Below are 22,310 nucleotides of genomic sequence, written 5' to 3'. Positions count from 1 at the left end.
TGCAGAAGAGACAACCCATGCTGTCAAACTTATTCCTCAGCAAAGTAGGATGTCCACGTGGACAGGACATGAGCCCCACAGGTGTTCTCACTGATAAGACCTAAGTACCCAGGGCACAGTGACACAGGAGACACTCCAGACAGTCCCTAGAACCCTTGGTCGACCACAGTCTCTCCAATTCTTAGCCCTGGGGCTGCATCTCAGTGCGACCAGTAAACTCTCCCATGCCGCCTGCTGTCTTGGTGAACTCAGCCGGGGCTCAGGGGCATGAGAAATGTTTCCTAAGTTCTACAGAACAAAAGGACAAAAAGATACCAAAAAGAGGAGACAAGATGTTTGTGGGTAGAGGTGCTTCCTGCCAACCAATCCTGACATCCCAAGTTCGATCCCCAGGAACCTATATGTTGGAAAAGACTCCTGAGAGGACAACCTATGACCTCCACATATGCACTATGACACACACACACAATAAATAAATATAAGAAGGGTTTTGGAGGCGAAAGAGAAGGCTCAGAACTTCAGAGCTCTTGCTGCTCTTGCGGAGACCGACCAGGGATGAATTCCCCAGCACAATCTTCAGTAACTTCAGTTCCAGGGGATCTGATGCCTTCTTCCAACATCTGTGGACAGATTGGTGGTCACAGATATCCATGCAAGCCAAATAACCACACACATGAAAAAAAATTTTTTTAAAGAAAAGATCCAGGCACTGGTGGCACATGCCTTTAGTCCCACTGCTTGGAAGGCAAATCTCTGTGAGTTCAAGGCCAGCCTGATTTACAGAGTAAGTTCCAGGACAACCAGGGCTATACAGAGAAACTCTATCTTGGGGTGGGGGTGAGGGGGAAGAAGAAAGAAGAAAAAAAAGAAAGCCTTCGTAATTAACCAATTAATGATGTTGGTTGCTTACCAAGGGACAACATTCCTTCAAAGTGATATTTCAAAAGAATATAAAATTGCAGCAAACTCTGTTTAAGGCCGAGCATACATGGCCCCTGAATTCATCTTCCTCATTTCCCAGCTGTGAATTACAATTTTTGAGGAATTTCACAAACAAAACTATAAACTGTGTGTTCTGTACAGAAGCATCCTAAGCCCCTTGTGTATTCCTGGGACACAAGGTCTTTATCAGTTCTGATCCTACCCCTGTGCCTCTCGGGAAACACCCTATGAGTTCATTTACCAAAAAAGAAGTAGGGGAAACCCTTAGAAGTGTTTGCACAGGGCTGAAGGTTAGTTCATCGGGTAAAGGTGCTGTGCAAGTCCTAGGACCTGGGTTCAGTCCCTGGAAACCACGTGATGGGAGGAGGGAGCTGACCTCTAGAAGTTGTCCTCTGACCACAGACACCCACTAAATAAATCTAATAAAAACGTTTAGCCGGACAGTGGTGGTGCACGCCTTTGTTCCCAGCACTTGGGAGGCAGAGAGGCAGGTGGATCTCAAGTGAATTCGAGGCCAGCGTGGTCTACAGAGTGAGCTCCAGGACAGCCAGCGCTGTTACACAGAGAAACCCTGTCTTGAAAAAACGAAAAAACAACAAACAACAAAACAAAAACAAAAAAGACCCCACAGGGGATTCTCTCTTGAGAAGCTATACTTGGATGAACACTGTTCTTCCTTAAATGTCTTTGCCTATCAATGCCCACGATGCATGTACAGCTACTCAAGCACATACATATTCTTTAATCTCTTTTTAAAAGCTTGTATGTGATGCCTGCTTTGTAAACTGTCAGGATTTTTTTTTTCTTTTCTTCTTCTTCTATTTTTTTTTTTTTTTTGGTTTTGTTTTTTCAAGACATGATTTCTTTGTGTAGCTCTGGCTGTCCTGGAGCTCACTTTGTAGACCAGGCTGGCCTCTAACATGTAGAGATTCGCCATCTCTGCCTCCTGAGTGTTGGGATTAAGTGTGCACTACTTCCATTCAAACATTCAGTTCTGAATGGATTTCTTAGGGAACAGAAGTAAACGGGTCTGGGTCTGGGGAGATGGTGCAGTGGTAAAGATGCCCATTGCCAAGCCTGATGACCCCAGCTTCATTTCCAGAATCTGAGTGGAAGGAAGAGAGAATCAATTGACTCCCAAAGTTATCCTCCCATCTCTGAGGAACAGAGGAGGCCCTGAGTTCATGAGAGCAGTACCATGTCAAGAACCTCAGTCCCAGTCCCATGGGAAAATGGCAAAGACCCCCAGTCCCGCCACTGGCGATGCTGTGAGGACGGCAAAGCCTTTCTCGGGGCCATGTGTGGCTGTTGATGGTGTGTGTGGGGAAAAGCCCACGCACGGTAGCTCTCACGGCCTGAAGACCAACCGCCCCGTGGAGATGAGCCGCATACATTGCCCAGCTTCTCTGCTCAACTCTATGTAATAAACGGTGCTCTCCCCCGGGGGCTCAGGTTTCCTGTGTGTCCATTTTTCTTCATTCCTTGAATGCCCCAGACATGTCTGTCTCCAGAGCCATTCTGGATGCAGTAGACCTCCACGTCACTCTGTGGCAGACACATCTAATTGTAATTGAAAGGGCTTTGTTTTGTTTTTCAAGACAGAGTTTGTTTGTTTTGTGTAGCAGTGGTTGCCCTAGAATTTGCTCTGTAGAGTAGGATGGCCTCGAACTCACAGAGACCTGCCTGACTGTGCCTTCTGAGTGCTGGGATAAAAGCATGCATCATCACTGCAGGTTAAGAAAAACAATTTTTTTAAAGTATTCTGGGTTTGAGCCTGGGGATGTAGCTCAGTTGGTAGAATTCTTAATTAGCAATTGTGCAACCCTGAGTTCGATCCCAAGCTCAACATAACAAGGGCATGGAGAAAACTACAAACAAAACAAAACATTGAAAAACTAAAAACAAAACAAATGCGCACCCCCTCACACACACAACAGAGCCAGCCATGGTGACACAGGCCTTTAATCCTAGCATTTGGGAGGCAGAAGCAGGTGGATCTCTATGAGCTCAAGGCCGGCCTGGTCTACAGAGTTTCAGGTCAGCCAGGGCTATGTAGAGACCTTGTTTCAAAACTAACAAACAAATAAAAGTCAGTATGTATAGCCTGGGCTCTGCGCCTATATTTGTACCAACAGGCTCTCCCATTGCCACAGGGCACTGGAATCCAGGACATCACAGCTCCCGCAATCCCAGCACAATGGAGGCTGCGGCTGCCGGAACTTGGCTAGGAATCCAAGGTTAGTCAGGGCTAACAGTGAAGCGACACAGTGAGACTGTCTCAGAAGGAAACAACCCACACAGGAGCAGCAGCGACCCCTGCTGGCCATCCTGCCTCCTTAGAGTGCTCCAGTGGTCTTCCACAGTCAGAACCGAGCCAGGTCTGCCCTGTTTCGCTGTCACCAAACCAGGACCCTGGGTGTGCCCGGTGGTGGTGGCGCATGCCTTTAATTCCACCACTTGGGAGGCAGAAGCAGGTGGATCTCTGTGAGTTAAGGAAGAGCCTTGTCTACAGAGTGAGTTCCAGGACAGCCAGGGATACAGAGAAACTGTATCAAAAAAACAAAAACAAACAAAACAGAAACCAAACTAAACAAAAACCAGAACCCTGCTGAGAAGCCCTATGGTCTCCAGCAGACATGCCATGCCACAGAATCTTCCAGGAGCATACTAAAATGACTCCACAGAGTTTGCTCTAAAAGACCCAAGGTCCCACACCATAGCAAACTTCTGCAGCTACCTACCAAAAGTCACTGTTGCAGGGCTGTGGTGTCCCACCTGCCCAGCTGCTAGTGTGGATGGACACCCTTTACAGATGTGACTCTGGGTCTGTGGAGTCACTTAACCGAGGCCACACAGCTAGTGAGCTGGGGGTTACCTGCTTGTGCTTCCACTTACAGGGACAAGGGGTACAGGTTTACAGTCATCGCAACAGACAGACAGGAAGTATGTTCACCTCTCTGTGTAAGAGAACCAAGGAGGAAGTGAGGGCCAGGGAGATGGTTTAGTGAGCAGTGGGTAGGGACTTGCTGCCAGGCATGAAGGCCTGTGTTTGACTCATGGGAGCCACATGATGAAGAGAACAGATACTCTGACCTTCATGTGTGTGTGTGTGGGGGGGGAGGTCTGGGGGTTCTGTGGTAGGCACACACTCAAATATTTTCATTTTTAGAAAGGGTTCTGTGTAGACAGGCTGGACTCTGATCTGTCTGCTGGGATTAAAAATGTACACCACCATGTTTTGCTTCTTGTTTTTGAGACAGGGTCTCCTGTGGCCTTAAACTGTGCTTCTCCTCAAGTCTGTTTCCCGAATGCTTGCAGTTGGTCTGAGGTACTGGATGGACCCCAGAACCCCGTACACTCTAGACAAAGCACTTCACCTCAGAGTTACAATCCCAGCACTGTGCTGGCGGATTCTAGGCAGGCGCTACAACCTTGAGCCACATCCCTACCAGCTCTTATTTTCACTGAGACAGGGTCTAACCCGCCCAGGCTGGTTTGACTTCTAAAGACCCTTCTGTCTCAGCTTACCACCAATGTCTACAAGTGATTCTTGAGCTGAACATGTCAGACGCAAATAGGTGCCCAAGATTAAAGACCAAAACGGAACTGGATGGTGGTGGTACAAGCCTTTAATCCCAGCACTCGGGAGGCAGACAGTGTATTTTTTTTTTTTTTTAGTCTAGTCTAGAGGGCTAGTTACAGGGTAGCCAGGGCTACAGAGAAACCAGCTTGGAGAAAGACCATAAAGGGATGTCATCTGGAATCTCAGCACCTAGAGATCCTGAGGCTGACCTGGTCAACAGAGGGAGCTCCCGGCCAGCTAGGGGCACAAAGCGACCCTGTCAAAATAACTGAACATCAAGCCACCTAGGGTGGAAGTGCCAGTCTGGCTGGCACTGGGGACTTCAGCAAGCCCGAGTGCAGAGGGAAACTGCTCTTCAGTTGTGCCAGGGGGGCAGCCAGGGGTCTCTCCTCCCTGTTGCCACCTCCTCATGGCCTGTCACAGGTACCAAGAAGCCCCAACTACCACTGGGAGGAAATAAGAGCTAGGCTGCTGTAAACACAAGGCCCCACCCGAACGGAAGCACCTGTGGTTGGAGGGGCCACACCTCTTAACAATTGGCTTCAGATTCCTCAGGGTCCCTGTCCCCTGCAGTCCCTCCCCTCAGGGGTGGCTGGCAGGATCCCAGCTTGGGCGGTGGCCCCCCTGACCTGTCCCTGCCCCTTCCTGCTCGCTTTGATGTAGGCCCACTTCCTTTGACAGGAACCCCCTCCCTCAGAGGCCTGGTAAAAGGCAGAAGGCTGCAGTGAGGCAGTGTGCGGCATCTCCTGCAGGCAGAGGACTCTTCCCAAGGCCCTGTCTCCCAACCCTTGTACCAGTGCTGTTCTTCAGACCCTGGTACAGGCCTGGGGGGCAGGGACCTGGGAACTCCAGCAGCAGCAGCTCCAGCTCCCTCCAGGTCTGTCCCCTTCCCACATACCTGGGGATGCCTTGGGTCCTTTTCCTGAGTGGGTATCCCCACCACTCCCACTACCCTGGGGCCCTCTTCCCATATACCAAGTCATCTTTCCCATCTCAACAGCGCCCTGTCCTGGGAACCAGTGGTAGGCAGCGGCTCTCCGGAAGTGGACATTCAAACACTGTTGACACTCAAGGTGGACAGCCTGCCTCTACCTAGGTGGCTCACCTGGGAGGCTGAGTGCTTCCTCTCCAGCTATGGGGGTGGGGTGGGGGCATGTGTCAGACTGCCCCCTGGGGCACTCTAAGGCTTGACCTCAATGAGGTCAGGGATGGCCTCACTTACTTCCTCTCCAGGGACTGGGATGTGAAGGGCAGGGACCAGTGGCACCAAATAACTAACTGACCATGTCTACTTGGATGGCAAGATTTATCAAGGCTTAAAAAAAAATGAGCCTTAACTCAGGTGGTGGTGGGCACGCCTTTAATCCCAGCACTTGGGAGGCAGAGGCAGGAGGACCTGAGAAACAGATGAAGGGAAGGCAGCAGACACCCTAGATCAGAGAAGCCTAGGTGCAAGCCCACTCTGGCCCAGGACAGAGATTCCACACCTGTTGTATAGCCAGAAAATAACTTTATTTGTTCTAGGGAGCTGGTCAAAGTGCTCTCAGAACTTCTGAAACTGTTTCTTGGTGCCAGCAGCCTTAGTGACTTTGAGCACATTGAAGCGCACCGTCTTGCTCAGGGGCCTGCACTCTCCCACAGTGACAATGTCGCCGATCTGTACATCCCTGAGGGTTACACAAGAAGCAGTCTTCAGGAGGGACCTCCCCAGCATTCCCTGTATCCCCACTGAAAGGTTGCGGGTCCCCACCATGGCTCCACCCACCAGTGGCCATTTGGGTGGTTGCTAAGAGCAACTCAAAAAACTCGTTTCTTTCTCCTAGACATTTAGCAGTAACCTTGCCTGCCGTTCCTCAGCAGTCTATACACCTGACTCTGAGCCACTCTGCTCTTCCCACAGGACACCCCAGCTTCTCTCCAAAATCACCCTTAAGGGCTCCCCCCACCAGCGGCCCTTCCTGATCGACACAGATGCTTGTCTCAGGTTGTGCCAGGTTAGTAGAGGACTGTGCTCACCTGAAACAGGGGGACAGGTGCACAGACATGTTCTTGTGACGCTTCTCAAAGCGATTGTACTTTCGGATGTAATGAAGATAGTCCCGGCGGATGACAATGGTCCTCTGCATCTTCATCTTGGTCACGACACCTTGAGAAAGTGGGGGGAGAAGGTGTTAGCAAGCCAAGGGTAATTCATGCTGCAGCAAAACAAGCTGTTGAACGGGGCTCCCAAGAAATCCCGCTTCTGGCATCAGTTTTGTCAATTGGTTGTCTCAGCAGTGCCCTTGGGGCTGTCTGAAGACCATCGTGAGAATGGACATCATCTGCCGGAGAACCTGGATTCAGAACCTCGAGCCACACTTCAGTTTCTTACTCACCGGACAGGATCCGACCTCGGATGGAGACGTTGCCAGTGAACGGGCATTTCTTGTCAATGTAGGTGCCCTCGATGGCCTGAAAAGACGAGAAAGTGCAGTTTGAACTACCAAACTACAATTCCCAGGAGCCCCGAAGGCAGCCACTCCGAAAAGAGCGCGGTGGCCCTGCTCCCACATGCAAGGCCACGAGTCTCATCTGTGGGAGGGTCCTGTACCTCCTTGGGCGTCTTGAAGCCTAGACCGATGTTTTTGTAGTACCGAGGGAGTTTTTCCTTGCCGGTTTCTCCAAGCAGAACACGCTTCTTGTTTTGGAAGATTGTGGGCTGCTTTTGGTAAGCACGTTCGGTCTGTAGGGACAATCGTTCGGTGAGACCCCGGGTGAGCTTGCCTTTCCACCCTTGGACGCCTTCCACCCCTTAACGCCAGCGCCCACAACCACCCCATATCTCTTCTAGCTACCACACCAGGTTCAAACACGTTTCCCGTCTGAAGGCCCTTCCCAAGCACACGCGCTCACGCCCTCAGAAGCCACACCGCACGGACACGCAGCCCGGCATAGTGGGCCGGACCCGCGGCAACAGTGCCGACCCCAGCGAGCCGGCGCTCACCCCCACTCGGGGAAACCGTGTGAAAGCAGCCTCCCCACGCGCTGCCATACACGACTAACGCCCAGAGTGCCTGAGACCCCATGGCTGTGTAAGCCCAGGACGTCGGAGGCGCTCAACAGATGAAGGCACAGGGTAGGCGCCCTCGCTTCGGCTAATTCGGAGGATGACGGGGACGCCAGCCTCGGCGCCAGCCCTCAGCTCAAACCTGAATGTCCGCCATCTTCCCGGCAGCCTGAGGAAAAGAGAGGTGAGCTGACTCCCGGGTTTCCTTCTTCACTACGCGAGGTCTGCAGCGGAAGTGACGTATGGCCAGCCCTGCACGGATTTAGGAGGCATTTCCGGTGCAGAGCATGCGATTCTGGAACTGTCCGTACGCCGCCATGGTAGTGGAGGACTATGGGACCGGAAGCGGAGCTTATCATCTCGCGAGATCTCAGGCGGCAGGCTGGGAAGCGACTTCCTGCGGTTCCGCGAAAGTAGCCGGGCGGGGTCAGGTTTCTTCGGGAACGGGAGTCACGTGTAATTTAGAACCGCGTGGTGGTCTTCAGATTCCTGGCGAGAGGCGGCGGTGGCCATGTTTCACCCGGGCTGACATTACTAGCCTTTTTTCCTTTATTAAAGTATACATCCACGTGTACCGGCGGCACGGTCTCTTTGTAGACCGCTCTTGACACCATCGTGGTCCTCCCACAAACCACCAAGACCGGAGCTATAGGTGCCATAGGTTTGTTTGTTGGGTGTATATTCCAACCCCATTCCCTCCTGGGTTTACGACCTGATTACCTTTGGAGAGACCACACCCCTCGGAAACGGAGGGACCCCAGTAATTAAACCACAACTCAGGAGGCAGAAAAAGCTTTGTGCCAAATGGAGTTAGAAGAATTTTCCCGGCTATATTCAGGACAGTAAATAGAATAGCGTTTTGCGTGTTGGGATTCCTTTAATGCCAGCACTCACAGTTAAGTTTCAGATCAGCTAGGGCCACACAGTGAGATTGCCTAGCGAATCAAGCGACCTCCTGATACACTAGTCATTATTCACCTAGGGGAAGCATAGAGAGGAAGGAATTTTAGTTGTTGTCTTTCTGGGATGTTACAATTTCGCGAAAGATTTAATATGTAAAGAATTTGATTTTTTTTTCTTAAATCACCAAGAAAACAGACCCAATGTGTGACAAGCCATAAGCAAATTTTTTTAAGAGATTTATTTAGATCTCATTTCACATGGTTATGAGCCACCATGTGGTTGCTGGTAATTGAACTCAGGACCTCTGGAAGAGCAGTTAGTGCTCTTAACCGCTGAGCCATCTCACCAGCCCCAGCAAAATTGTTTTAAGCCGTGTTCATGGTCAACTGTATACCACCTAATACCTCGAAAGCTGAGGGACAGAGGTCAATCCTACCCCAAACCAACAAACATGATCACTGAAACTGGCACGATGTTGTGACAGGATTCCTCCTCTACCCTGCATTTGCTTAACCAGTCCAGGCTGGCCCGCTCAACCAACCTAAAACTCCAAGCATACGTGGTCTTTCTGTGGCAGTATGTCTAAGCAAACCTGTAGTTGAGGATGTAGCCCACGGAATCACTATCAACAATTCTACATTAAAGCCCCCTCAGTTTGGTGGTGGGCCTCACCTTTGATCCCAGCACTTGAGAGACAGAAGAACCTCCAGCTTTGGAACCATTTTGGTCTACAGAATGGGTACCAGGACAGAAAAAGCAACAGAGAAACAAACCCTCCCTCCAAAACGCAAAACCTCATGAGGCAAGTTCCTGGTCATTATGGTGCACAGGGATGACACTTAGGACAGCTGCCTGCACTACAGGATACCTCTGCTAATGACATTCTTTCTGTATAGCCCTGGCTCTCCTGGAACTCTACAGACCAAGGCTGGCAACCAAACACTAGAGGATTAAAGGTGTGCACCTCCAATGTCTTATCTGGTGTAGGCTGGTGGGAATTTATATGAGATTCCGGCTTGAGGGCCAGGAGGTTAGATCTCCTGGAGCTAGATGGTTGTGAGCCAAAAGGCAGGCTGTCCCTTAAACCCTTCATGCCTTTATGTCTGAGGAACGATGTAAAATTGTTTAGTTTGACCTCTCTTCCCTGGTTGGCACTGTTCCAGCTCCCCATTTTCAGTACCCTTAACTAGCTTCCCCAGCCTTAATTCATTTGGGGCATTGAGTTCCTGAAGCCCATGTGCTAGTGACATCCCGTACTTTGCAGCTGAATTAGAGTTAAGTAAAACCATTTCAGGCAGGATCCACGGGAAGATTTGTGCCTGCACCTTTTGAGCAACAAAGCACCTTCGTGCCTTCAACAAAATAGCATACCACAGCCTATAAATTCCAAATTTTTGGTCCCCATTGTTCCTTCCTATATAGCATACATAGTGCAAAGATACCAGTTTTCTTTAACAGTCAAATAATTTATTATTAGCAACAGAACGCTGTTGAAGAAAGTAAAATTGCTTTCTGAGCAGTATTGGGAAGGAGCAAAGGCAGTGGCTTCCCAGTGTGTACTTCTGAATCCCAGCCCAGATGTTAGGTCTCCATCCTCATCCTCACAGCTGCAGAATACATATGGCCTTGGGTTTGATGGGCAGAGCAGCCCAGTCAGTCATTAAAACTAAAGTCAAAGTAATAACTCTCAGAGCTTTTATAAAAACACCCTTTCCCACAGGAGCAGTGCCTAAAGCACCTCTGTCCCCATTTCCCTAGTCGGCGGTGGAGGAAGAGCAGGCCAGGCAGGCATGAGGCACAAATAGTCTTTATTGGGCTCACACAAGGAGTCCGTTGGTCTTGAGGACCTCTGTGAACTTGCAGATTTTCTTCTCCACGTTCTTTTCTGCCTGTTTCCGTAGCCTCTGTGGGGTAAAGACAAGTGATAGTGAATGCCTGGCTCTTCTCCCAGGAGCACCTCTCTCACCAGGCTGCAGGTCCTGTCCTCACCAAGAGCTGCTTCTTCTTCCGATAGTGAATCTTGGCCTTTTCCTTCCGTTTCTCCTCCAGAGTGGCTGTGACTGCCTGATACTTCCACCCGACCTCATGAGCCAGACGCCCCAGGTAAGCAAACTGCAGGGGCACAAAGCTGTAAGGACATGGAAGGTGCCCCAGCAGCACAAGGGTGAGCTAGAGGACCCTAGAGATTCTATTTAAAGGACACATTCCCCTCCCCCACAGGAGCCCCTCCTGGCATCAGTTGAGCCCATGGCATTATCGGCACTGCCCGACAGCGGCATCCGCAGACCATCGTGAGAAAATAGCCATCATGTGCCAGTCTTGAGGTACCCCCAGCCCACACTCTGCAATTTGGAGCTTACCTTCCTGGTAGGCTTCAGCCGCACAACCTTGAGGGCGGCAGGGACCACCATCCGCTTTTTCTGTTAGAGAACGAGAGGGGCTCAGAGACCTGTGAGCGACACCTGGGAAGGAGGCTGCTGGGGCAGGCGTCTCAGCCAGTGGCGTTTTCATGAGGCTCAAACAATGTAGGTAATAGCAGAACATCACAGACGCTGGACGCACAGAGGCTGTGAGGCTAGGCTTGCGCGGCTCACCTTGTCATAGGGTGGAGGGATCCCATCCAACACCTTGAGGCGTTCCAGAGCAGCCTGACCTCGCTTGGTCTTGTGGGGCAGCATGCCTGGAAGAACAGAAGGCCTCCTTTTCAGAGGGGCTGAAAGCCCGCCCCTAGCCCAGAACAGGGAGAGGAGCCAGCCTCAGATGGTAGTGCATGTGGAGTCATCTCACAGTTGGGGAACTCGAACATGAGTGGGAGAGATTCTCATCACAGGCTGCCAGAGATAACCGCCTTCCACGTAGCCCAGTCCCAGCTCACTCACCTCGCACAGTGCGCCAAAAAATGCGGCTCGGGGCTCGGAAATGGTAGGGGCCTCGGGAGGGGTTGGTGTTCATCCGCTTCCGGAGAAAAGCCAGATACTTCACTGTCAACAGAAAAGGTGGGTGAGGCCTCAGTTCCAGAAACAGCTCCTAACTAGAGATCTGTTTGTCCAGGACTCAAGTCAGTGCCCCACCTGGAGACCATCCCTCAGCCCTAACTCACACTTGTTTCTGTAGAAATTTCCAGAAATGTTGATGCCCTCACAGCGAACAACGACCACCTTCCGGCCTAGAGAGAATGTGGGTCGTAGACAGTCAGGAAAGTTACACCTAACACCCAGCAAAGCCAGCCCGAATGGAAAGAAAGTCAATCTCCTGCTCTAAAAATCCCTTGAGCCAGGAGTCCAGAACACCGAGGGGCTGGCAAGTCTCAGAGCGGTGCATGGGTTGATCTCACAGTCGTGAGACTCAAACGAAAGATGGTGATTGTTGCTCATCACTGACTCCCAGATAAAGAGGAAAATCCTGAAAGAAACTTACCCAGCAGTACCTGCTTGGCCACAATGGCCGCCAGGCGACCCAGAAGATGGCCTCGGCCGTCCAATACCAGAACCTGTAGGAGACAGAAGCTTAGGGAGCAATCTGGCTCTCCCTTCAAACTACCAACTACTACAGTGCCTTTTCCCACAGGATGCCTATTAACCAGCCAAGGCAGGTCCAGCATGGGTAAGGGAAGACTTTAGGTGCCTGCAATTCCTTAGCATTCCTACAGTTCATTATCTTGAAATTCTTAGCCGAGCTTTACCGTACTCTCTAAAAAGCCTCAAACTACTGGATAGCTGGGATCTACTGGCTCCTGTGGGAATGTCCTGTACTACAAAGAAATTCGACACTAAGACTTAGTTTTGGGTACGTTTAGGTCACAGTGGCTCTGCATCAGAGTCTCAACGTGTTCACGAGAACAGAAACCATCCTATCAACAGTACAAAGCAAAACCTTTTAACTCAGTATCTAATGGCTGTCCTGTCTAGTTTGTTAATTCTGTTGGAAGTTGCGATGAGGTCTTCATTTCTCAAGACATGTGCCGACAACCCAGCCCAAACTACAGTGAACAGTCACACAAGAACCCCCTTCCACAACTGTCCTCCCTCTGCTGCTGTTCCTAGAGACAGATCCTCAGGGTAGTTTTCTAAGGGGAGACGTCCCACAGCACCATTTACCAGACATCTCCAAATAGCAACTTTTAACCGTCTAAAATTAACCACAAAATCCCGATGCTTCTGCTCGGTCTACCGCCCAGCTGGCTTTACCCTACTGAAGAACTTTTAGAGGGAAAGCAGCCACCCCAAAAAATAACAAAAACAGGCGTCTCCATTTCAGCAATTCCCCATTACCTAGGAACCACATGAATGTACAAACCGAGCAACATGCTAGCCTACGCTCCTCGCATCCCAACTGCCTAGGATAAAGCCTGAAGAAATTCTTTCCGGGTGTTGGGAACCCAAGCACCACTCACGTCTTCCTTAAGGAAAACGTCGCATTCTCGTCGCCCCAAACCTAGACTTTGCGGCTTGCTATGCCCACGCTACACACTCCCCTCGCATCAGAAAAACTTTCTATTTTGCTTAACTGCCGTCCGTAAGTCCCATGGCACAGGAAGCGTGGGGTGAAGGCTCCATGCCGTGCCGCTCCCGCCTGGAACCCACCCGTCCCCCTCACCACCCGGCACGCAGAGACCTACCTGCCCCTCCGCCATCTTCGGCAGCCGCCTGGGAAAGGAGGAGGTCTTGGCGCAGGGTTTCTTATCCCTTGCTGCAGGGGCGGAGGAAGTGACGCAGGCCGGGCCGAACCGAAGGCTTTCCGTCTTCTCATTGGTCGCAGCGGTGCGCATGCGCAGACTGGAAGGTGGGTCATCTTTATATTGTCCAATCAGGACACCGTTTTGAGTTAGCCCTTGGCGGCCATGTCTGTGCGGGGCGAGAGATCACGTGGATCCCGAGGCGGCTTCAGAGGGACAAGGCCGTCCAGCCCCGGCGGCCATATTTTGGAGGGAGTGCTCGTCTCCAGTCAGACGTCCGCTGTGTGGAGCGCCATTGCTCCCCTCAAGTAACGACGGTTGCAGAACACGTGGTGGCCATAAGGGGGCGTGCATCAGTCCTGGCCGGCTCGCCCGTGTTGCGTTAGAACCATAGCGATTTGTGTTTCCTCCCTTCACCCTCATGGTGTGCAAGACAATTGCCGGCCTTTTCTGAGCTTAGCAGTCTCCCAGTATTAAACAGATGGAAATAGTTATCGAAGATAAGAGTTCGGGGAGCCGGGCGGAGTTCGGGGAGCCGGGCGGTGGGGAAACACCTTTAATCCCAGCACTCGAGAGGCGGAGGCAGGCGGATCTCTGTGAGTTCGAGGCCAACCTGGTCTACAGAGGGAGTTCCAGGACAGGTTCCAAAGCTACAGAGAAACCTGGTTTCGAAAACAAAGTAAGCAAACAAACAAACAAACAAAAAAGAGTTGGGGGAAAAAAGAAGGACTTCAGGTTCCTGAGATGCATCCACCTGCTTCTGTTTCCAAAAGCTTTGCTGTGCACATTATCTGAGATACCCTCCCTGCTGTGCATTTATAGCCCCCCAAAGCAAACAAAAAGCCAAACAAGTCGATTTGGCAGTCACCGTGAGAACCTCCCCACACATCCCAGCTTGAGTCGATTCTACCTGGAGTCTCCAACACTTGGCTTTCCTGCCACTTTGCTGTCATGATCTTGGGGAATTGGGCTGTTCCTGCCTCAGCCTCACATCAGGGTTCTATGGAGCATTACCCAGTGCCGACGCAGGGCCATTGGAGGCCTCAGAAAACAAACAGAACCTTTTGTCGTTGTTTTTGGCTTTTGACGTAGGATTTCTGCAATTCAGGCTTGAGATACTGCTTCAGCTTCTGGAGAGATGGGATTACATCACCAAGCATCGCAAAATCCTGAAACCTAAAATAGCCCACCCATTCCCTGTCCCATCCACAGATAGGTCCGGAAGAGCTTGTAAAAACCATTTATATACAAGTTAATGGGGGCAAGGACTTTGTACAGAGTGGGATGAGTGGGACTTTTGCTGGATTCTGCTGTTGACTCCATCCTGGGGAGAGAGCTGGAGTGGCAGCGCAGTCCAAGAGGGGGCCAACCTCCACCCAACTTTCCCCGTGTCCAGGCTGTGCAGCGTCTGTCAGGTGACTCCTGCTTTGCCTCAGTATCCTCTTCTGTAAAATTGGATCAATAGTCTGAGGACTGGCGTTTGGTCCGCACTCCACCTTTGAGCCACGCCCCCGCCACGCCCCTTTCAAGCAAGCCCTCTACCACTAATCTACATCCTCCCAACCCTCCCCACCTCTCCCATTCCCACCCCACCCCACCCCACCCGGTTTAGGTTAGTCTGGGATTTCTATGTACTAGTAGATAACCCAGAATCCTTGCCCTTTTGCCTCTTCTGCAGTGTGCAGGGACTATAGACTTGACCACAAAATCTGCTCCAAGGGTTTTTTGTTTTGTTCTTTGTCTTTCCAAAGGGAGTCTCACAGCCAGGCATGCAGACACACACCTTTAGTCCTATCACTGAGGAGGCAGAGGCAGGTGGATATCTGTCTAAGCCAGCCTGGTCTACACAGCAAGTTCCAAGTCAGGTACAGCTACCTGAAACCCTGTTTCAAAACAAAACAAATCATGGCCCTCAAGCTGACTTAAAGGATAAAAGGCCTCTGCCACGAAGCCTGTCACCCTGAGTTCCCCTGGGCCCCATCTGATGGAAGGAGAGAAGTGGCTCCAGCATGCTGTCCTCTGACTAGCGCACAGGCACAACGGTGCACATAGGCCCCCACCATGTGGAATTATTTTTAAATTTTTATTTATTTTGGGGAGGCTTGAGTGTAATTTTTTTTAAAAAAAAAAAAAAGAGCAATTACTCTCAGGTGTGAGAGTACACACCTGTGATCCCAGCTCTCCAGAGGTAGAGGCAGGAGGATGGATTACCCAGGAGTCCAGGCCATCTGAGCTACACCGTCTCAAAAATTAGTAAATAGAGTTGATTTTACAGACAAATGTCTGATAAATGGTGTGTGTTTCAGAAACAAGCCCAGAAATAGGAAACCACGATGTTTAGAAACTGTTTCTCCACCTAATTGTTTTAACTAAGCTAGCAGGGAGTCCGTTCGGCAGTGGGAATATTAGTGCAGATACAATGTTTCTAGTGGCTGTATGGCTGCAGCTGTAGAGGGAACCCGGAGCCTTTCTAGTGCGAGCTCCCCCCAGCCCCACCCAGCATTGCTACTCTTCATTGTTCTCACAAAGTTCCCAGGGTTGGCCTTGCTGTTTAAATCCCTCTGCCTCAGCCTCTTGACTACTAAGATTTCAGGCAGGCAGCACCACGCCCAGCAGTCATTTTTTTTTTATTTTAAGGAGCTGGGATGACAGAAGCAGCCACACAGGGCTACAGTGTCCTCTCTTTTTCTTCCTTTTAGTTTTTCTTAAAGTCAGTATCTTCCAGCTTCAGCATCGCCAGCTCAGAAGTACTGGAATGTTCATCACCGTGCCTGGACATTGTGTCCTCTGGCAGGGCATGGAGTTCAATAGCACAGTATTTGCCTAGCTTGTTCCTTGTTTGGTTCCCAACTCTAGCACCGAGAAAACCAAGAAAAAAGAAAAAGAAAAGTCTTGTTGTATGTAACATGCCTGTAGGCCCAACTATTAGGAAGGCAGGGGCAGGTAGATTCACCAAGGTATTCAGAGTCAGGTGGACAACATAGTGAGACCTCATCTGCAAAAACATCAGGGTCACTGGTTGAGTTTCTTTGTTTGTTTATTTGAGACAGGAGACAAGGGTTCACTGTGTGTCTCACAATGGCCTTGAACTCACCGTGTAGCCAAGGATGGCCAGACCTTGCGACAATCCCCCTCCTCTGGCCTCTCGAGTGCTGGGGTTACAGGTGTAGCCTCATATGAGAGGAATTATGAGTGCCTGCATGGGGACCCGCCTTCTTGCCTGCTTGCCTGCCTCCCCTCCGTGCTTGCTCTCCCCACGTCAGGCTCTTCCCTCACACTTCCATGCCTCTTTGCTGCCTTGTGACAGTGACAGCTTCGGAACCCCCTTGAGCTTTGTGACACTGGAAGCTTATCAAAGACTCTTCTTCCCCCAACACACACTACTCCTCAGAACTCCTGCCCCTCCTATGACATAGTGAGCCCCCCCCCAATCTTGGCTTGACTCTGTATCCCCCAAGCCTGGCCATTCCATGCTCTGGTAGAAGCAGAAGACTCACCGAGATAAGACCTTGGCGGAGTCAACGCTGCACAAGTTTCGTATTCTAGGGATGGGAGTTGAGGGGCACCTGAGGCCCCACAAAGTCAGCCTCAGTACACTTGCAAGGCCACCTGCCACCCTCATCCCTCACCACCCACGCCATCCAACTGCCTGGACTCTTGGCTCACCCCAGGGCGGAACATTTTCCTCCATCTTGCCCTCTGATAGTGAAGGCACCAGGCAGTTGCCAGCAGAAAAAGCGTGAGAGGCAGCAGCAGCAGAAGAAACAATTGTCGGGATGGAGGCTCTGGACGCCCAGTGGCTTCTAGGGCTACAGGACTCTTTGGGGGTAGCAGGGTAGAGGACTCTGGGGAGAGAGCAGAACCAAGTAACAGAGGGGATCATCAGAGCAAACACTGAAAGTCCTGGACCACGGCTGATGGTGCATGAGGGGCCCTGCAAACAACCAAGGTCAAAACCTGAGCGAGGATGAGACAGGCTTGGCAGTGCAAGCCTTTAATCAAGCACTGTAGAGACAAAGGCACATGGATCTCTGTGCATTTTAGGTTAGCATGGTCTACATAGTGAGCTCCAGGGCAGATAGGGATGTTTAGTGAAACACTTTCAAAAATAAACCAAGTTGGATATAAAAAGTATGACCCTGGGGCTGGAGAGATGGCTTAGTGGTTAAGAGCACTGGATGTTCTTCCAGCACCCAGGTTTGATTCCTGGTATCCACGTGGCAGCTCACAACTGTCTGTAGCTCTAGTTCTAGGAGTTACCAATCCAATACCCTCTTTTGAGCTCTGTGCATGCACACACACACACATGCACACACACAAATGAACACACAAACACAAGAGCACACAGATTAACAGAAATGGTCAATTTAACTTAAAAAAAAAAAGCTAGTTAGAACCGGCGATGGTGGCGCACACCTTTAATTCCAGCACTCAGGAGGCAGAGGCAGGCAGATCTTTGTGAGTTCGAGGTCAGCCTGATCTACAGAGTGAGTTCCAGGACAGGCTCCAAAGCTACAGAGAAACCCTGTCTCAAAAAACCAACCAAACAGACAAAAAGCTAGTTAGAAACAAGCCTAGGTCTAGAGAGATGGCTCAGCCATTGAAGGCTATGCTCATAACAAAAATGTAGCCTAATCTAAGGCCAAGAATTCATAATTATTAATGAGTATCCCATGTGGGGCTAGAGAGATGGCTTAGCAGTTAAGAGCACTGATTGTTCTTCTAGAGGTTCTGAGTTCACTTCCTGGAAACCACATGGTGGCTCACAACCACCTGTAATAAGATCTTGTGCCAACTTCTGGCTTGCAGGGATACATGCAGGCAGAACATTGCATACATAATAAGTAAATAAATCTTAAAAAAAGTCTCTATGTCTTTATTTGGGAGATGATTGGTGGCCCAAAGAGAAAGCCTGCTACAATTACTATATATAATTAATATGCGGTAACATGAAAAAATAAAATGGTATGAAGCCAGATGTGATGGCTTCACACCTATAATCCCAGCACTCAGGACAGATAGAAGGATTGCTTTGAGTTCAACGCCAGCTTAGCCTATATAATGAGACCCTACCTCAAAAGAAGAGAAAAGGGCTGGGGAGATGGCTCAGCAGTTACAAGCACTGGCTGCCCTTGCGTTGGACCTGATTTCATTTTCCCAGCACTCACATGGGGATTCACAACTGTGTAATTCCAGGTCCAGGGGATCCGATGCCCTCTGCTGGCCTCTTTCAGCACTAGACACACATTCAGTGCACTTACAACTTGTAGGTAAAACACTCATAAAAATAGATAAGTCAGAAGGAGGAGAAGCAGGAGGAGGAGGAAAGAGAAAATAAAGAGAAAAAAGAAAGGAGAAAGACCTTGTTTCAAGTTCCAGCTAGTGGGAGCAGAAGCCTCTAGGACACATAGCAAGCAAGCCAGGTGGCACTGGGGGTGCTGGGCTCCAGTGTGCTGCTACCTGGTTGGCACTGCACCTCCAGGCACCGAGAAAAATTCTGGCAGGCCTTCCCCATACAGGGCTTCAGAGCCAACAGTTGCGTGCAGGTGTCCTGCAGGAGGTGGGAGATGTTGGTCTGGACGAAGCGAAGACATTCTGGAAGAGGCTGGGAGCAGGGATGGATAGGTCATCACCATGTCAAACCAGAGTCTCCACCAACCCAGGGCCCTAACCTGCAGAGGACACAGAGCCAGTGGGCCCAGGTCTCAAAGACTCCAGGGTTCTCCAGTTGTTAGAGGAGAGAACCCCTTAGTAACGCCTTCTTCACCTACTGAGGCACAGACCCAGTACCAGGATCCCCAGGTGACTCCAGGGCTCGGAGGTTCCAGCTCGACCTCTGTGCCTCTGTGGTGTGCTGTGGACGAAAGAACTCCCCCCCCCCCAAAAAAAAAGACCTAGCAGAGCTGTATTACTTTAAGGCCTGGGGAAGGACTTGGCTCTTTTCATTTGTTACCAAGTTCCAGTGCTAACCCGAAAGGCACATGAGGTGACAAAATGTATCTCCGTGTTGACTGCCTCCAGGAGTTTTTGCATTTCAGACCCTGCCACAGTCTTCAGTTGCTCCATCCAGCGCTGGGCCAGGAAGAGGCTCCACAAGGCCTTGCAGTGTTTCTCCTGCAGATCAAAACGCAAGCCAAATCACAGGGAAGAGGGACTGGAAGCAGATGACTAACAGGGCATGGGCCCAGCCAGAAGATTGAGGCAGGGTGGGCGGGTGATGGCTGAACAAGGGATGGGTGGGGTCAGATGACTGAGGGAGGGCGGGGCTAGGTGGCTGAAAAAGATGGGCGTGGCCAAATGTCAAAGGTAGGTAGGGTGGGACCAGGGTACTGAAAAAGGTGGGGCCTTGCTAGAGACCAGAAGGGGTCGTGTGAGAAGGGACAGAACCAACCCCCTGAGATGGGACCCGGCCAGATATCAGGGGAGAAAAGTGGCCACAGGTCTGAAGATCCCTGACGGAGGGGCGGGGCCAGGAGCCTGAAAGGGAGGGGCCCACTACACCTAAGGGAGAAACGAACAGTCTTGAGAGCTTGAGGGAGGGAGGATGGTGGGCCAGACTTCTGAAAGATCGAGATAGGACGGACGCCTGGGTCTGATGGGGGGAAGCGAGGGTCTAAATCGCCAGATCTGAGGAAGCAGGAGGTGGCCCCATAGCCTTGTCCCTGAACGGTGGCGCATCTTGAGTCTGGTTCCCACCTCCATCCCAGGGCCCTTCGACAGTGACTCACGTCCTGAAGGTTGATGGCCACAGTGACTGGGTAATCTTTAAGCAAGTAGTCAGTCTGTGGGAGAAAAAAAAGGAGAGAGGACAAATTAGAGAGACTCGGAGGAGTTGGAAACAGACCCCGAGACAAGGGAACATGAACACAGGACCCACATAGAGAAGAGACTCCAAGATACAGTAGGAAAGAGACCCTCAGAGAAAAAGAACAGAGAGGGACACGGACCCAGAAATTGAGAGAGACCCAGAAAGAAGCAGAGACAGACAGTAGAACAGACACACACACACACACACACACACACACACACAGCGAGAGAGAAAGAGAGAGAGAGAGAGAGAGAGAGAGAGAGAGAGAGAGAGAGAGAGAGATCCCACAGAAACACTGTGAGAGATAGGGCAAAGGTGTGGGTTGGGACCAGCACGGTGGCCTGGCCTGGGTGGGAGCCGGCTCACCAGCTCGCTGATCCTCAAGTGGAAGTTGGAGGAGATAGGACTGTGGCTGAAGTAGCAGTCAGGTGTCCCCCGCAGACAAGGACTCAGCAGCAACAGCAGCAGCAGCAGGGAGGACTACAGGGAGGTGGTGTCAGTACCTGACTTCCATGCAGGGGCTCCCTGTGTCCTGCTCCTTCCTTAACTGGGTGTCATCTTCCCTGTCTCTGCCTGTCCTGCACCTTGGTTACTGTGACAAACCTGTCTCCATATTCTCCATCTCATCCTGCACCGTCCTCTTTCTTCTGACCCTGTCCCGGGTCTCTCTCTCCATGCCTCCGTCCCTCGCCCATCTCCCTTCTCCGCCCTGCTCCATCACCCCTCAGGTATACGCACATGTGGACTCCAGGCTGGCACCAGCACTGTCATCTCGGCCGGGGACCCCTCATGCCTGTGGCAGGGTCTTGGAAGGGATAGAAGAGCAGGCTTCGCACCCTGCAGCCCCTTACCCACTCGCCCCTGTGCCCCGCCGCCCCGCCCTGCCACCCTTGATGTGGGTGCGTTTCCGCCTCCTGCTCCCTCAGGCTTCCTGCATGAGCCCCAGTTACGGTGAAAAGTCATCTCCCCTTCTAAGAACCCCGACCGACCGACCGACGGTCCTGTCCCCAGAATCCTCCCCAACCTCGCACCCTGCTCTCACGGTCCGGGAATGGGGACCTTGGGACCGCCCCTCAGGGACCTAGAAAGCCATTCACCCCACGCACCAGGCTTGCCCCAGCTGGGTGTGGAAAGACTAAATTGGTGACAGCCAAAGACCGAAAGTGAAAGAAGCTTTGGGGTAGACCGGGCAAGGGGTGAGTTCGTGCCCAGGCGGGACGCGCCACCCAGCGGTGAGAAGTGGTGCGGCCGCAAGCCTCAGCTAGGACAGCGCGCGGACAGTACCGACCAGTGCCCAGCACATCGGCAGCCACCATGCTGGCCTTGCCGCCACCATCTCCCACAAAGAATGTCACAGTGGCCTTCCTTCTGAGTTTCCTACTTCTCCAACTGCTCGCAGGGACACAGAACTTGTGAACCTGCCAGCCAAGTTCCTCCAGTCTCTGAGTTCTTGATTCTTTCAAGACACAAGTCCAGGCATCAGTGGGGGCGGTGATGGTACAGATCAGTCACCCCAGTTACCAAGGAGCCTGAGGCAGGAGGACTGGAGATTAGAGGCTGGCCTTGGATACAGAGTGCATTCAAGGCCGGCCTGGGCAATTTACTAAGACTCTGTCTCAAGCAGTAAAGAGAGGGACAGATACACAGCTCAGTCAGAGAGCAGCTGCCTTGAAGCCGCGAGTAAGCGGCAGAGTACTTGTCTATCACGCTCCAGGCCCTTGACTCCAAAATAGAATGCCACAAAGATCTGCAGAATTTGGTCCTGTGCTGGGCTAACCTCTGCCTGCTAACCTTGTTCGTGTCCGACACTAGCCTGGTGTGCGTGAGGTGGGTTTACTCTCACCCCAAGGTCTTCGCACTGACTCAGCATGGGGGACACCCTCCCCTCCAGATACCTATGTCTGCCTCCATTTCACACAAGGCAGAGGCTCCATGACTCCCTCTTCCAGGTTGCTCCTCTTGCACTACCGGACTGACCCCCACTTTGCTCTAATCAGTACTGAACATGCCCTGTGGCTCACTTATCTTATCCATTGTCTTGGCCTCTTCAGTGGCTGTCTCCACCCTGAAAGGTCCTTGCTCTGAGAACTCTGCCCGCCTGCAGTGTCTGCAGGTGAACTGTCCAGCAGGCCCTGACTCTTCTTGTCCATCACTGCTGTGGAGCACAGGTGGTGTCTGGGTTTGGTTTTGGTTTCTGGGAGATAAGTCCTCGGGATTTTCCGAGTACGGGGAGTGCCGCTCTTTATCAGGGCTGGTACCTGGACTGCACCTGAGCTGCCCCTGAAAGGCTGAGAACGAAGACTGTGGCACCGTGGGGGCAGGGGAACCAGGAGTTCAAGATTAGCCTTGGCTA

The 22,310-nt window shown here is 51.4% G+C and overlaps 3 protein-coding genes, 1 long non-coding RNA gene and 5 other non-coding genes across 22 annotated transcripts; 1 reads left to right on the top strand and 8 right to left on the bottom strand.

Moving 5' to 3' along the window:
• The first annotated feature begins 5,280 nt into the window (after nt 1–5,280).
• On the top strand, nt 5,281–8,145 carry LOC148118241 (uncharacterized). Of its 2 annotated transcripts, XR_015736387.1 has the most exons (3): nt 5,281–5,402; nt 6,426–6,519; nt 6,803–8,145. It is a non-coding gene; the product is annotated as an uncharacterized LOC148118241 (long non-coding RNA). The 2 variants fall into 2 exon arrangements; XR_015736388.1 differs by lacking the exon at nt 5,281–5,402 and adding an exon at nt 5,409–5,598 and having other exon boundaries at nt 6,426–8,145.
• Rps11 (ribosomal protein S11) lies at nt 5,869–7,855 on the bottom strand. The gene is made up of 5 exons (XM_087901462.1): nt 7,714–7,855; nt 7,116–7,247; nt 6,901–6,976; nt 6,542–6,671; nt 5,869–6,192 (listed from the first exon to the last, which is right to left on the bottom strand). Exons 1-5 carry the CDS (start codon nt 7,726–7,728, stop codon nt 6,069–6,071), a joined length of 477 nt encoding a protein of 158 aa, XP_087757588.1. The 5' UTR covers nt 7,729–7,855; the 3' UTR covers nt 5,869–6,068.
• LOC148118243 (small nucleolar RNA SNORD35) lies at nt 6,765–6,851 on the bottom strand. Its single transcript, XR_015736490.1, has one exon. It is a non-coding gene; the product is annotated as a small nucleolar RNA SNORD35 (small nucleolar RNA).
• Nucleotides 8,146–10,265: 2,120 nt separating the features above from the next.
• Nucleotides 10,266–13,183, bottom strand: Rpl13a (ribosomal protein L13a). Its single transcript, XM_048438055.3, has 8 exons — nt 13,093–13,183; nt 11,892–11,964; nt 11,575–11,640; nt 11,354–11,455; nt 11,069–11,154; nt 10,835–10,894; nt 10,464–10,586; nt 10,266–10,378 (listed from the first exon to the last, which is right to left on the bottom strand). The coding sequence occupies exons 1-8, from the start codon at nt 13,105–13,107 to the stop codon at nt 10,292–10,294; spliced, it is 612 nt and encodes a 203-aa protein (XP_048294012.1). The 5' UTR covers nt 13,108–13,183; the 3' UTR covers nt 10,266–10,291.
• LOC125403051 (small nucleolar RNA SNORD35) lies at nt 10,701–10,789 on the bottom strand. The gene has a single exon (XR_007232828.1). It is a non-coding gene; the product is annotated as a small nucleolar RNA SNORD35 (small nucleolar RNA).
• LOC125403050 (small nucleolar RNA SNORD34) lies at nt 10,959–11,028 on the bottom strand. Its single transcript, XR_007232827.1, has one exon. It is a non-coding gene; the product is annotated as a small nucleolar RNA SNORD34 (small nucleolar RNA).
• LOC125403047 (small nucleolar RNA Z195/SNORD33/SNORD32 family) lies at nt 11,225–11,309 on the bottom strand. The gene has a single exon (XR_007232825.1). It is a non-coding gene; the product is annotated as a small nucleolar RNA Z195/SNORD33/SNORD32 family (small nucleolar RNA).
• LOC125403049 (small nucleolar RNA Z195/SNORD33/SNORD32 family) lies at nt 11,776–11,858 on the bottom strand. Its single transcript, XR_007232826.1, has one exon. It is a non-coding gene; the product is annotated as a small nucleolar RNA Z195/SNORD33/SNORD32 family (small nucleolar RNA).
• Nucleotides 13,184–13,241: 58 nt separating the features above from the next.
• Flt3lg (fms related receptor tyrosine kinase 3 ligand) lies at nt 13,242–21,398 on the bottom strand. Of its 13 annotated transcripts, none has more exons than XR_015736385.1 (9): nt 20,696–20,975; nt 20,324–20,437; nt 19,878–19,931; nt 19,120–19,263; nt 18,610–18,754; nt 16,816–16,994; nt 16,647–16,715; nt 14,809–15,032; nt 14,374–14,594 (listed from the first exon to the last, which is right to left on the bottom strand). XR_015736385.1 is itself a non-coding variant. In XM_087901457.1 (9 exons), exons 2-8 carry the CDS (start codon nt 20,726–20,728, stop codon nt 16,692–16,694), a joined length of 693 nt encoding a protein of 230 aa, XP_087757583.1. In that variant the 5' UTR covers nt 20,729–20,762; nt 21,064–21,398; the 3' UTR covers nt 14,374–14,594; nt 16,647–16,691. The 13 variants fall into 13 exon arrangements, 10 of the variants coding, with proteins under 10 accessions (XP_087757581.1, XP_087757583.1, XP_087757584.1 ...); XR_015736384.1 differs by having other exon boundaries at nt 14,933–15,032; XR_015736386.1 differs by having other exon boundaries at nt 14,809–14,946.
• Nucleotides 21,399–22,310: the final 912 nt, after the last annotated feature.

Source organism: Myodes glareolus, chromosome 24, assembly GCF_982192425.1.
Source record: "Myodes glareolus chromosome 24, mMyoGla1.1, whole genome shotgun sequence".
In the NCBI taxonomy this organism is placed as follows: domain Eukaryota; kingdom Metazoa; phylum Chordata; class Mammalia; order Rodentia; family Cricetidae; genus Myodes; species Myodes glareolus.
Note: the sequence above shows the minus strand (reverse complement) of the source record. Positions and strands in the feature narration are given on the sequence as shown.